The following is a 14,818-nucleotide window of genomic DNA, read 5'->3' as shown; positions in this document are numbered from 1 at the left end:
CTTTGTGGCGGCGGTCGCCGTTTCTACAAAGGAATACGCTGTCTTTGTTGTCCCCTCTGGAACGGCTTACCGCTTCGTGGCGACGTGACGTCTCATCCGCCGGCTAGCCGGGACAATACCTGGCGGGCATAAGCATTCGGCGAGTCGGCTACTTGTTTGAGGGTTAAAAGAGCGCCGCTCCCCCGTCAGATCTCGACGCTGGTTCCAAGAAAACCTGGGTTCCAGGCGTGGGAACGCTGCCCGGCCACGCTTCTCAGCGACAGCATGGCGCCTACTGATGCCGGTCATAACAGCTTCCCCCTCGCCAGATGAGTCACGGAGGGCAGCAGTCAACACTGCTGCTCGCAGGGACGACGAAAAGGTCAGTAGTTGAATACCAGGAACTGGCCTTCGCTTGTGGCATGGTCCGGGTGATTGCCGAATCTTCGACAGCATCTCTGATACTCGACCACCTGTACAAGCAAGCACTCGGCCCCCTTCGATCAAACCAAGCCAAAAGAGGGATGGAAACCAATTTTTCATTTCCTAGCTTTAACAAAAGCTCACACTCAAAACTCTCAGGACTCACTTGAGCTGAAAAACCGGACGTGCTACCTTACAAATTTACATAAGATGCACGAAAAAAACTAAAATATCAATTTTGATACAGAAAGAGCACCTCAGAATGGCTTAGAAAGAGCGGCTGAGCGCGTCAGCGTTTCCATTCAGTTTGCCCTTTTTTTTTTTTACCTAATGTCAAAATGATATTTTTTTTTCCCTTTAAGAATCAAGCTCTGCCTCACAAGGCGACTGTTCTTTTATGTCACGGTTTGCAGCCAAGTAAGGGGAAAATGGTCTGTCCCTACTTTAAATTTAGCACCTCTGAGATAACCTGCAACTGATGAATGGCCTACACAAGGCAAGCGCATTCATTTCCTGAAGCGCAGTACGTTATCCCACGAGAGCCCAAATTCTGGTGCAAGCAAAGCGCAGCTTTGCTTGATACCATTGTCGTCCTGATATAAAACAGCAGGCTCTTTTTCATCGCTGACTACTTTCATCGGTTCTGTCCCGCTGAGAGCATCAGTCAGGAACTCGGATTCAGTGAGCGCTACCTTTGTCCGAACGTCCGTCTTTGTTTACGGCCGCCCATAATTGTCTTCCACTGAGACATAAAGCTATCTAGCTTTTCTGAATCTTTGGCCTACACTGTGGCCAAAATACTCTTAGTTTGCTCAGAATTAGAAAAAGCTTCCCGTTTCGCTCATATGATCCTTGATCAATTGTCTTCAAAGAAAACCAACAAAACAGAGACAAACACTTCTTTCTAGAAGGTTCGTTTGGTTGAAGCAAATTGCCCTTGCTAATGCCTCTGAGTAAATCTCACTGGGCTCTCCTGAGCGTTCAATTACTCTCATTTCTAAGCATTGCAAAATACACGGCGCTATTAACCAAACGCTTAATCCCTCACACTTTGTCTTTCTTACGTTACATTGTAACACACCGTGTACAACACAAAAATAACCATAGGTAAAAACACCTGAAAAGCAATTGCAGAGGTTTTATGCCAAAACCGTGCAATAAGATTCTCAATGCGCGCAACGGAAACTCTACCGTGTCGCGCCAAACTTAATCAATTTATGAAATGATTCGGTTTATGCTAACATCTTCCTCAAATGCTCATTCACGCCACATCCCCACGGCAGTGAAGGCATACAATGTCACACTAAACCTTTGAAAAAACTAGAAAAATGACCCATTTTCTCTGTTTTTACCTTACGCAAATTTTCGCACTAGTGATTAAAGCACTTCTAGTTCGGCGGTTTTCTTTCTGCAAACTTTACACCGCATCACGTAACTTACCAAATTTAAACTAGTTGAAATCTGCATCTCCAATGCAATACTGAGTAGTCATAATTAATCCGCCTGTGCAAAAGTTACTCATATTGAACGTGAACCCTCTTCTCATGGTGCTTTTAATCGCACACGATGGGGTCGCGGTCCCGGCTGTTTTCCAGCACGCCAGAGGCTACAAAACACACGAACGTCAGGCTGTGTCCTGCCGTCACGCCTCATTCTGCACTTAGGCTGGCTCCACTCAGGAATGTGCAAGGGACGCCAGAAACAGGGTTGAGACCGGGGACATTGTCTCTTTGTGCTCGCCCCGACGCGGTTTTTAGCCACTCTGCGCTTTCGACTTTGATCCTTCAGGCAAGGCCGCTTTCCCGAAGTTGTCGAACGCAACCGCGCTTTTCGTTGGGGTAACGCACCTCGTTTCCCCCCTCTACACCTGGCTTGCCGCTTGTACCTCTCGGAACGCCACCATGGAAGTTTCCTGGAACGGATTAACGGCCTACCCTCTCGTCTTTCTTGCGACTGAGTGGGACCTGTCCTAGGCTTACGCAGTGACAAACGCTTCTGCTTCTTTCTTTTTCGGCGATGTTTTCTTGCCTCCTTTCTCTCGATGCCATCATCATGTCGCGTCGGGAACCGAGGGGTCGGGAAGCTCGTTGGAGCTTGTGCTACATTTTCCCCGCTCAAACATTTTGTACTCGGTGTCACGACGGACTGCCGGGCCAAATTATCTTTGTTAATGCTGATGAAACCATTAACTGGGCCCTCTCCGATGGCATCGCTGCACTCCTGAAGCGTCGCGTTCTCGCTGTGTTTAGCCACTGTGCTAATCCTATCTGCATGTGACGATCTCGAGACGTCCTCTCGAGGCATGAGGATGGTTTCCAGCTCCTTACTGAGCCCATTAGGGCTGCTGGCACACACCTCATCCCCGCAAGGACCGTCTTTTAATACTGTCTCTACCTCGAGACCGGCCAAGGCCTCGTTCTCTACATCATTTACATTGATGCATTCGAGAATATGCGGGCCCTTTTCTAGCGCGACTTCTGGTTCTGGCCTTTCATGACGCGCTTCAACGTCCAGCGCTTTCCGACGCGCCTGAACTTCCGGCTCTTTGCGACTCGCCTCGCTTTCAGACTCCTGTGCGAGTCTTTCTTTCTTTTTGCTAACAGAAGTTCCGAATCTTCTGATTAGCTCTGATTTAACAACTTCGTAGTTGTTCGCGTGCTGCTCACTGAGTCGCGCAACAACATCCGCTGCCTCGCAGGGCAGAACCGTGCGTAGCCTCTGAGACCAGGTGTCTCGCTCACACTTAAGTTGACTACACTTTCGTTCAAAGAGTCTAAGATACAGGCCCATATCCCATGATACCTCATATGGCTGCATGTACCTAGACATCTCGAACTCTGCCTCATTGTCGAGAAGTACTCCTCGCTGGGGTCCCATTTTCATACGCAACTCATAGTCTTGTTCGAAAAACTTTCTCTTGAGGCCTTCTCTTTCGTGTTCACTCTTTCCTTCCATCTGAGCTGCTCTTAGTTTTCTTTCGATGATGAGGTCCCATTCTTCACTTAGTTCCTCATCATCAGCCCCCAAATCATTAATCGCTTGAATGATTATGGGTTTTCGTGCCAAACCCTTTGTATCGATCCCCAATTCCTCACACAACAGCAACAAGTCTGACTTCTGCAGCTCCCGTAAGTCCATGATCGTACTGAGTGCTCGCTACTTCCAAAAACAACTTTCCGAAACGGCGAAACTGAGTCTTTCGGCAAAGTTAACTACCAGTTCTAAAATTTAACCCTCTTTTAGAACCTGGTTCACTCAAAGGAAAAGCCAAGCACTCACCCATACGTGATCCATGTCTCAAGCCAGCTGCTTCTCCTGGGCCGACTGTTGTTGTTCCTTGTAGCTTCGAATCCCGCCGCTGCCACCAGTTGTCGTGGCTCGGGGTGCTGTTCCTTGTAGTCGCTTCGGATCCCACCGCTGCCACCAGTTGTTGTAACTCGGGGTTCTGAGTCGTATCCCACCGCTGCCACCAGTTGTCGTGATCCCACCGCTGATCACCAGTTGTTGCGATCCCGGTGAGCTGTGACAGCGTGGTGTAGCTTCGGGTTGAGGAAACGACCGCTTACAAGATGGGGATACGAAAAACAAACAAGGTTTATGGCACTATTTACAAATATTTACAGCATGAGGTTAAGAGTTCACAAACCACGAGCGTGGTGGATAAACCTTTAGTTGGTTCAGAGCGATCACATACTACGAACGTGGTGGTTGAACCTTTACTGGGTTCAGAGCGACGTCCTGCACTCTGCGGCGCCGTTATAAGCCCTGTCGGGCTCCTCCTTCTTCAGTGGAACACCAATCACATACACACACAACAGGTGAGGGGTACGAGCATGCACGGCGCACGTGAACAGCCAATTTCGAGTCAAGATCACTGCACTTAAAGGTGGCGCCAGAGGGGCTCTTGCTCGTCGTGTGTGTCACTGGTCGAGGGGTCCCAAGCTTCGGACAGCAGACATCAAACGGTCCGCTAATCTGTCTGCTCAATTAGCAGGGCACTTTGTGGCGGCGGTCGCCGTTTCTACAAAGGAATACGCTGTCTTTGTTGTCCCCTCTGGAACGGCTTACCGCTTCGTGGCGACGTGACGTCTCATCCGCCGGCTAGCCGGGACAATACCTGGCGGGCATAAGCATTCGGCGAGTCGGCTACTTGTTTGAGGGTTAAAAGAGCGCCGCTCCCCCGTCAGATCTCGACGCTGGTTCCAAGAAAACCTGGGTTCCAGGCGTGGGAACGCTGCCCGGCCACGCTTCTCAGCGACAGCATGGCGCCTACTGATGCCGGTCATAACAATGCCAATAACATTTGTGATGGTAAAGATTGTTTCTTGGCCTTGCACGTGAACACATTTGGGGGTGCTGAGCGGTTTAAGGGGACCACAGTTGGTGATAAGATTAAGGATGGGCAAGCGCACATAATCTGTGAGGCTGTTAAGATTGTGCGGGAAAGGAGGGGGTGCGTAAGCAAACCATCAGTTGCGCTATCAGACGAGAGTTCTTTTTCATTGAGTGCCGGGGTTTGCGAAGCAGGCCACATTGATTGCTGATGGTCTTAGTATTTTCCTATGATTGCATTTTCCTGTGTTTTTTTTTTTCATCTTGTTCTTTATCACAGTTTAGCTGTTTGCTTGGATAAGAGCTTTTTTCGTAATAGAATTTTAGTTGGAAGCCAGTGCTTGTCCCGAGTGTTTCTTTTCTGTGGCCGTGTATTTTTCGCGCTGTTGGTCATAATTTTTGCAGGCCATGGCCTGCAACCCACTGCCTGCCATGGGTTCAATTTCCATCACGGCCACTAGGTGCTCTAACAAAGATCCACGCCATTACTTAAAATTGCTCCCGAAAAAATAAAAAAAACCTACCCGAATGCCATGTATGCGAGAAGTTTCCTTGATGCATGTAATGCTGCGTGGCAGAAGCATATAATTGCGCCAGGCGTCAAGATGTGTGGATTGCGAATCGAGTACGGGGTTTAAAGGCCCAACCATGCATTACAAAGCTCTAAAACCACGTTTAATCAACACAATCAGCAAAATCATCAGCGGGGTGCGTACATATAGTCGCAAGAGAAAGAATTGCGGCGTAGTGGGCCCTTCGCAATCGAACTTGCAGAAGGCGTTCTTCATGATAGTTTTAAACAACCAACGTTACTTGCACGGACACTTCTATTGTGACACGTATTTAGCCTTCTACGTACACAGCTCTAATGCAACGCGTTGCGTCTTGTATACGAAATGCTCGAACTTGTGTAACTGGGCCATTGAAGCTGGTGAGAATTGTATTCACAGCAAAAGAACATACTCTCAAAGACACTCACACCTATATTTTCCAACCACCCCACCCGCACTTGCCTACGCAAGCGCATTGTGTGTGGTGGGGAGCTGCAACACTGTGTGGCGCATGCTTATATGCGTGCGTGCGTTCTTTTGAGCTGTAGAGGCAACTTAAACCAAGGCAAGAGGTACGCGAATAATCGATAACAAATGGACGCGCGCAGATGGTAAGAGTACTCAGTCATTGGGAAAACAGTGCGCTGCTAAGAAGGACGCGCGAAAGAAGATAAGAAAGCATTATTTATCGGTGTCGACAGTTCTTTCCACGCACAGCCGCAAGTGCATATATTAGGGGGCGTATGTTTGTGTAGTCATATGACAGATCGTTCGTATCATATGACAAAAGCTAGGGTATATATATTGCAAACAGCACGAATCTTTGCTGACAATCTTTCCTGCGTACAAAATTATAGCATAGTTTGTTTTCGCTAGAAAAAAGCGCTGACCGTGTCATGCCTCGCGATCGCTACGATACGCTTTCGAGTGGTACCCCAACGCAAGCGCTCGCGATTCCCAAACCACTCGGGACGTTGACAGCCCAGCGGCGCATTCGCGAGGTCACATCCCGAATAATGCGAAGCTGCACGTTTAAACGTCCGAGCCACGGCGACAAAGGCGCCGACGAGGATCCCATACTGAACGAAGAGCAAGGCCAGCCCGGTCGTTCTTCATCGTCGTCTTCAAGTTCATCTCTGGAGTCCTCCTGCCGTACACGTCTCGACGCGTTCGCTCGGGACCTCAATCCCTCGCCGTCGTGGACGCCCAAGGGCTGCCTCGTCTTTGTCGACTCTAGCGTCGAGTTCGAAAACGAGAGACGCGCCGAAATGACAGCCGTACAACCGGAAGGCTTCCCGGCAAGACAGGAAGACTTTGAAGGGGCGTTGGCAGGCGACCTGGAAGCGGACCTGCTGGCGATACGCAACAGCCAACCCAGCGCTACTCTAACGGGCTGCCTCGACCCCGGGACTAGTTCGAGTGGCATGCCCGTCTCCTGCCGCATCTGCGGTCACGAAGGGAACAGACGGGAACCGCTCGTGTCCCTTTGCAAGTGTCCAGGCGCCGCGGGCCTCCTGCACGCTTCGTGTCTGGATCGTTGTGCGAACGCCCAGGACACCGAATTTCACTGCGAGTCGTGCCACAGCCAGTTCGATTCGGCAGCCGAGTTTAGCAGTACCGCTCGGCTTTTCCGTTGGGTCGTACACAGCGAGCCGCACATGCAGAGGGTGTTGCTGGGAGACCTACTTCTGTTCGCCCTTCTGACTCCTGTCGCCGCGCTTCTCTGTTTGCTGTGCGTGCGTGGCGCATCGAAGCAGCTGCAGCGCGGTAACGTCGCCCAGGCCGTGACCCTGGACGCGCTGACAATCTTCTTCACAGTGGCCTACGTGTCCTGGTTGTTCTTCGCGGCACGCTATCACTACCGCGCGTTCCTGGCGTGGAAGACGAGACACGACCCGATGCAGCGCACGGTGACGTCGACGCCGCAATTCGTCGACGGGGCCGACTCAACTGACCGCCGCAGGACGTCGTCTGTGCGACCATTGAGTCCGCGAGAACTCCTAGACGTCGCCGCTGGCAGCGTCGACGACGACGAAGGAACGTCGACGCAGCGACAAGATGGAGCCGGGGATAGCGACTTCAGGCAAGTGCTGTTGAAGACGCCGCCCACAAACCTTCCTTCCGCGTCGCAGTCTGTGGACATTGCCCGTTCGCGTTCTTCACGTTCTGGCAGCTTAGTGTGAACGCTTTGTTCCGCCTAACCTGGTTCACTTTTAACATTTTAATTGTGTTCACGTTGTGTTCTTATCCCTGCTCGTTATGGCTTTCTAAACTTTCAACGTTCGTGACGGATACAATTGGTCCCGATTATGACCGTTTTAACATGCTTTTACGTTATGTTTTAGTGTCTTTATGTGGGTTGTTTTAATACGCTTTCTTATGCCAATTTTGTGCGAATAAAACCGCTAATTGTATGTCTTCCGAAGCACACGATATGAGTCGACCCTTCTCTGATCTGGCGCACTGTGCTTAATAGGGCTGTAAAACTGAGCATTCAATTCTTTCACACTTGTTATTCTCTAATATTTCGTTTCTACTGTCGCCCAACGTTCGTTATGTTCAAGCAAAACGCTCCCCGAAGAACAATTTGGCTACTCCTATAGCTTCCGCGCACAGACCTTCCCACTATATAGACACTCCTTAGCACAGCCATATTTGGTAAGTTGGCCTTTATCCCAATCGGCGCAGGATCATCTCGTGCGGTGCGCTATGAAAAGACTTGCGCTCCAAGGGCTTTGCTTTGTAAGAGTGGCTCCTCAGGGAGGGAGCACCCACGTGCCATAAGGAGGCTCGGCCCCCGGGCTCTGCAGTGGAAAATGTTTCTACCACAGCCCGAAAACTCACTGACGGAACAATGACGTCAGCCTTTTTACTTCCGTGCCGCAGTCTAATACTGAGGAGTTTCTTTTATCCCGTGAAAAGGTCTATTTGGAGAGGTCTTTGTTCATGCAGTTTGCTCTGGGGGTACCATTCCGGATATGGCTAAGTTTATCGTGAGCTTCGAGTGGTACCGGAGGGCTCCTCAGCAATACCGTTATAAAATTTCATAATACGGAGGAATGCGACCGTGCCCAGTAAGCCACGTGTTTTTTATCGCCTCTGGTGTAGCTATAAAGAGGGGTGTATATTGAAGGCACAATAAAGTAGGCGAGAATCGCATGATGCAGTTATTCATGTAAATCGCGCTGGGAAGCAGTTCCTATCACTTTTTCCTCTCGGAAAATTTGCCCATCACGTGGATTCGGAGTGGAATTAATATCGGACGATTGTGCTTTTTGTTACTGCGCTGCTGTAGATATGCTTGCACTGCGCTATGACGTGATAATCACGTGGTGGATGGGTACCGTTCGGTTTCAGTATAGTGTTGCGTAATACTATTTCTAAATTCCTTCTACTGCGCAGTCTACGCTAACGTGCCCACATGTATGCCATTACAAACACAGCGTCACATCTCAGCATCCACTGCTATATTTTTCTTTAATATTTCATGGTTTAATGGGAGGCGAAATGCAGTCTTTCTTTTTTTTTTTGCCTTCTTCGCAGTAAGAATGTTGCCAAACACATCGTATACTGTCACATGTATAGTACGCCGTGTGATTTCGTCTATGTCGTTGCAGTCCAAACTCGGATTAAGTTGATCTCTCCTGTCGTCTACACCTCATTTTTCCCACGTCCACCGTTCGTACAAACTTCAGTTTTCACGCATGATTCACCGTCCGTATACACTTGAATTTTTCACGCATAATGTGGCAAACCTGGCGGCTCATGGTATGAGGCAAGTTGCAACACGACACTGCAGAGCAGGAAAATTATTTAGTGCACTGCTAACACCTTCGTCCCTCTCTTTTATTACAACGCGCACTATCTGTACGTTACGTGACTACTTGCCCTTGTATAATTCAAAGATGTCTTGCACTGACGTCACTCACATACCCACGATGGAGCACTGACGTGGCGGGGGTGCAAACTTGGCGATGTCACGTTATCAGTGCATCACGTGCTAGTTCTTTTGCTATTCATTCACAGAGGACCAATAACATTCCGGCGATATCATTATCACACTGAGCAAGTTAATCGACGCGTGATTATTGTGCTTTGCGACGTCCTTTAAGCCACCATGTTGGAGCCATGTTGTGCGTCTTTGATGTCACGAGCTAGATATCAATATCATGCATATTGAAATGACGACACTCCGGAGCCAGTTTGCTTGCGACTGACAGCGATTTAATTACGCGCCTAGGAACGAATTTCGCACGCATAAAAACGACTCGCTGCGCCGCCAACTTTACACCAGGTTGGCAAGGAACTGGACCACGAAGGCGTCGTCCTTGAGAAAACCGTTCGCCGGATTTTCTATTTCCTCCAAAGCGGCCAGCGGGAAACCGTACCCGACGTTCCTTTCGGTCCTGGGTCTCAGGAAGCAGTCCTGCTCGTCTTCGCACGCGCAGCCGGGGTCGAAGGTCACCTCCTTGTCTGGCGCACACGCCTCCTGGTTCACCAGTTTCACCGTGGTCACCGTACGGTAGGGCCACTTGAGCGCCGAGTCGAACATGCCTCGCAAGAGGTGCATGTACACGCTCAGGTAAACGCGCCCATCCGCCGGATTCTTGTTGAACGCTCCGGAGAGCGCCACGTGGTAACCGTGGTGACCGACGTAGAAGTCTTCGCTCTTGAGCAGCGCGTTCTTCTTGAAGGCCGTCTTCCTGAGCTTCGAAAACGGTGTCACCTTCCAGTCAAACGTCTTAGTTCCCAGGGCGCTCCTAAGGTGGCGCACGTCGCCTACCACGTCCTCGCGCCACAGGCGGTGCTGCTCCCGGAGGCGGGACTCGAGGTCTTCGATGTCGGCGCGCGCCTGCTCGGCGTGCAGGGCGACGGACTCTCGTACGTCGTTGAAGGCGTTCTTGAAGTCCTCGTACTCGCGGCACATGTCCTTCATGGCGGTGATCATGCCCAGCACGTCGTACTCCTTGCTGTTGCCGTTGAAGATGACGGAGAGACGCGAGGGCGCCGGGCTGGGCGCGCTCGGTGCAGGCGTTGGCGCGGCGTCCCCAACGTTCAGGGTTCGCGCGATGTCGGGGTACAGGTCGCCCGTCACCACCGTGTGCACGTGTCGGTGAACCGGTGCGGGATTTTGTTCGGAGCGTGCCGTCGCCGTGCAGCCCCGCGCCGTGTGGTCCCTGAGCTGGAAGCGTTTCAGCCAAATGCCGCAGATTTGGCACTGGATGTTGTAGAAGCCGCAGAGGCGCGTGTGGTCGCGCAGCTTGTCCATGGGGCCGATGTAGTCGCACCCGAGGGACCGATTTGGACAGTACACCCTGGAACCGGCGACAAAAGTGGTTTTGCAACCGAGAGCGTAAGCATGCGTTGATATATAGGGTAAACCTTTTTAAGATAATAAAGCTTGTAAAATAACTGCAGCCTAATGAAAAATAAAAAAATAAAGTTCTAAAATAATCACCGTGTAATATTGAAAGGGTACACGCCAAATTTGGTTACACCCATTAAGTTGCGATGCGCTGCGGGTGCACTCTAATTGTATACATTTTGCTGGGTGCCACCGCTCTAAGAATTGGATTCCAAAGATGCGGATACCACTGTTCATCCGTGGCAAGGAACTTGTTTCCGTGCCGAAAGTACAGCCAAGCGTCAGAGAAACGGGACGCCGTAAGAGGGTACGTATCACCGCAGCTTCTGTTGCTAACATACGAGGTGCGAGAGTCACGGGATCGCATAGTGGTCACGTACGCTCCGACGTCAGAGTGGAAGAGCCTCAGAGCGCTCCAAGTTGGAGCGCGTCGCTGCGAATGAGCCGGTCGATATTATTCAGAAAGCTCTATTTTGATCAGCCGGTTGTGACGCGCGTCACCAGGGTGCTCGAAAACGACCCATGGATTGAATGTACCATAAATAAAAAAAGAAACAGGGGATATGTTACTTTATGTTTAGCCACGAGTATGACTCCCTTTAATGAGACACGTTAACTTTGTTTTGAGTCTCATTAACTCTCCAATAAGAGTATAATAGTCTAGTACATAAGAGAGCTCACTTGTCTCTTTAGAGATAGTCTTATGCATGGTAAGTCAGGGCTCACAAGAATGAGTGAAAGGACTCTTCTTTTTGGTCAATTTCTTTTCTTTTCTTAGTCTAATTTATTTAACAATGTTCTTTAAATCAATTCATTATGGCACGACTTCAAAGAAGTCAGAGATATCCTGTTATCATGCATACATACCCCCAGGAGTGAAAAACTGCTGTCATTGGAGACACTTCACCGATTTTCCTCGGCTGACTTGTGCATTTTAGCTGTACTCTGTTGTCCCATGTGCTACGATGTTGTCTAAATATAGATAACTGAGGGTAGATAAAGGTAATGCTTGCGTGTCTACCTCTAAATCTCCTTTGAATTTTTATTTTTAATCGTCTTTCTTCTACCCCCTTCGAAGGGCAGCAAGCCGGGCTCTTCCTTTTCACCTTTGTCTTCTCGGCTATTCTATAAGAAATGTACACACGTGAGAGGAAAAAAAAAAGAACATTAAGACAACGCGCAGTAAGCTGCCACTTATGCCCAGAGGTGTTTACTTAAGAGCACTGCTACACGGCGAATACGCCGACAGAACAGTGCTCTCGGCAGCAGAGGGATCGCGCAAACGGCAATTCCGGAACGTTCTCCCGTAGTCCGCATGCATTTACTCAAAGGTGTACATTGAAATGGCTGCGTGTATATGTATGTACCTAAATGCCAGCAGCACTTCGAGGGCGATCTTGTCCCTGTGGAGGGCGTCCAGCGGAGTGACGGCGCCATCCAGCGGACAGGCCACGAGGCCCTCGTCGCTGCCCATCATGGCCGCGCACAGCGGGCAGAAGACGTGCCAGCACCGGGACCAGAGCATCTCGGATGCGATGGCGCCGCACACGAGACACGAGGTGAAGCGAGGAATCGGGCTGGCGAACTCCATCTCGGTCCAGTCGGCCAGACCCGCCTGCTCGAAGCCGATCACGTAGCGCTTCTGCAGCGCCGGCACCGAACTGACAGCGGGAGCTGTGGCTGCGGGTCGATCCATGGCGCTATACCTGCGAGAATTTTGCTGTTTGTCGCTCGCCAATGTCACTGGTCACCGCCTGCGCAGCCGCCCCAACTTCTGCCTCTTCTTTTACACCTTAGTATAACGATGGCTCGCGCAACGCAGGCCAATCAGTGGAATTTTTATTCTAAAGAAGATGATGATAAAATATCGATAATTCTGGCGCATGGCAGCTAGAGTGTATAAGTGAATAATTTTATTAAGGCGAAAGCTGCCTCGCCGAATAGAAAAATTGACTAGGGCCCCGCGTAGGCGTCTCCCGTCAACATCAGAGCCGTATATGATCGGCATAGACGTGCGGAGGATTTCCCCTTCGGTGGGAGAAGGGGCGGGACTGGATGGATGGATGGATGGATGGATGTGGCTGTACCCTTTAGATGAGGTGGCGTCTAACACCACCAAGCCGTAATACTAAGTGAACTAACCACTATATTTATCTTTTTTTTGTTTAAATAGTGAAGTTGAGGACTGGTGCTTTGCAGTGAAAGGTTTAATTTTCACTCGTGCCTTGATTTTAGCCACCAATCAGATAACCTTCTTCTAGTTAATTCTACCCGCTTAAAGTCTATTTTGCCCTCCCTGTCCCTAAACCCCAGTGCTTTGAAATACTCTTCGCCATCATCCTGAACTATAGGGCGAAGCCCTTTACAGAATATTATAAAGTGTTCGGCAGTTTCCTCCCCCTCTCCGCATGCACTGCATAACGTGTCTACCCCTTCGTATTTGGCCCGATATGTCTTGGTTCGCAATACTCCTGTCCTGGCCTCAAACAGTAAAGAACTACCCCGAGTATTATCATATAGATCCTTTCCTTGGCAATTTCCTGCTTAAAAGTTTGATAAGTCTCTAGTGCGGACTTCTTAATCATGCCAATTCTCCACATGTCAGTCTCCGTTTCCTTCACTTTCTTCTTAACCGATAGTTCTTTTTTGGTTTGGCCACCTGCTGTTTTCTAAGTATTTACCAGTCAATTTCCTGGTTTGCTTCCTCCATTTTGTATCGACATTCTTCATGTACAAGTAGCTGGAAACCTTCCTAGCCCAACGCTCCTCCCCCATTTCTCTCAATCGCTTCTCAAATTTTATCTTGCTGCTAGCTTCTCTTCCCTCAAATGTTGTCCATCCATATCACCTTGTACTCCCTGATTTGGTGTATTCCCGTGAGCTCCTAAAGCCAGCCTACCTATTCCACGTTGCTTAATTTCTAATTCATTTCATTTCATTTATTGCATCCTTAAAGGCCTGAGGGCATTACATAATCTTGCTTGAACTTCTGATCTCATGCACAAGACCGCCTTGCCGAACGTCAGCCCAGGAAACATGACCCCTTTCCATATTCCTCTCACAGCCTCATACGTATTGTAATTCCACAGTGCCCTATTTTTCATCACTGCTGCATTCCTGTTATCTTTAGTCATCACGTATATTTCGTGTTCCCTTAGGTACTCGGTCTCCTTGCTTATCCATATGCCCAGATATTTGTGTTTATCTGTTATCTCTAGCGTGACCTCCTGTATTCTAAGCTCACTACCTTCGTTATCATTAAAAATCATGACTGCTGATTTTTCTTTACTGAATCTAAAATCTAACCTATCTCCCTCATTACCGCAGATGTCCATCAATCTCTGCAAATCCTTCTTGTTGTCATCCATTAGCACTATATCATCTGTGTACATTAATGCTGGTAGTGCCTGATCAATGAGTTTTCCTTGTTTGACGAAAGAGAGGTTGAAGCCAAGCCCACTTCTTTCTAATTCGGCCTCTAATCCTTGTAGGTACATCATGAAAAGCAAGGGTGACAGAGGACACCCCTGCCTAAGCCCCCGTTTCACCTCTGTGGGCTTTGTTACGACCGGCCCTAGGGAACCAAGCAAGAAGAGTTTGGGGGAGAACCGGTTCTTGACCTACAGTGTCGTCCACCCCCACCTCCCCATTCAGGCTCTTCCTCTCGCCGGGAGAACTCCGGAATCTGCTGTGCGTTCGTGACCATGTTTGGCAACATTTTAGGGCGCCGTGACCATATATGGACATCGTGTTAGGTTGTGCCACTCCATGTGTTGTGAGAGGTGTTTCTCCCTCCCTCGTGGCCGAGGTGCCGGGGACACCGTATTGGCTGACGATGCGGACAAGGCGCCCAGTGTCAAAAACGTGGCGCTATAAAATGCCGAAGACGTTTTGTATCACACTCACTCTTCTCTCTTTGGATCAGTTGATCACTTCTCCACATGAAAATAAATCTCTGTTGTTCGTTCGGGCGCTTCTTCTCGCTGAATTGTCGGACGATGGATCCTGCGACGGGGCCAGCTACCGAAAACGAGACCGGCAGGACCCGGAGTTCCAACAACTGGATGGCAGCGGCGGGATGCTGATAACCCCGAAAGCGACCACTGGACGGAGTGAGCCCGAAGTCCAACAACGGGACGACAGGAGAAGGATGACACGAGCTCATCGA

General features: G+C 49.7%; 1 protein-coding gene across 1 annotated transcript; it reads right to left on the bottom strand.

The window, feature by feature from the left end:
- Positions 1 to 9,487: 9,487 nt before the first annotated feature.
- Positions 9,488 to 12,451, bottom strand: LOC119173862 (TNF receptor-associated factor 1). The gene is made up of 2 exons (XM_037424644.2): positions 12,018 to 12,451; positions 9,488 to 10,600 (listed from the first exon to the last, which is right to left on the bottom strand). Exons 1-2 carry the CDS (start codon positions 12,344 to 12,346, stop codon positions 9,571 to 9,573), a joined length of 1,359 nt encoding a protein of 452 aa, XP_037280541.2. The 5' UTR covers positions 12,347 to 12,451; the 3' UTR covers positions 9,488 to 9,570.
- Positions 12,452 to 14,818: the final 2,367 nt, after the last annotated feature.

The sequence above is a fragment of the Rhipicephalus microplus genome, chromosome 5 (assembly GCF_043290135.1).
Source record: "Rhipicephalus microplus isolate Deutch F79 chromosome 5, USDA_Rmic, whole genome shotgun sequence".
NCBI lineage: Eukaryota > Metazoa > Arthropoda > Arachnida > Ixodida > Ixodidae > Rhipicephalus > Rhipicephalus microplus.
The sequence above is the reverse complement of the archived record's forward strand: the minus strand, read 5'-3'. Positions and strand labels throughout refer to the sequence as shown.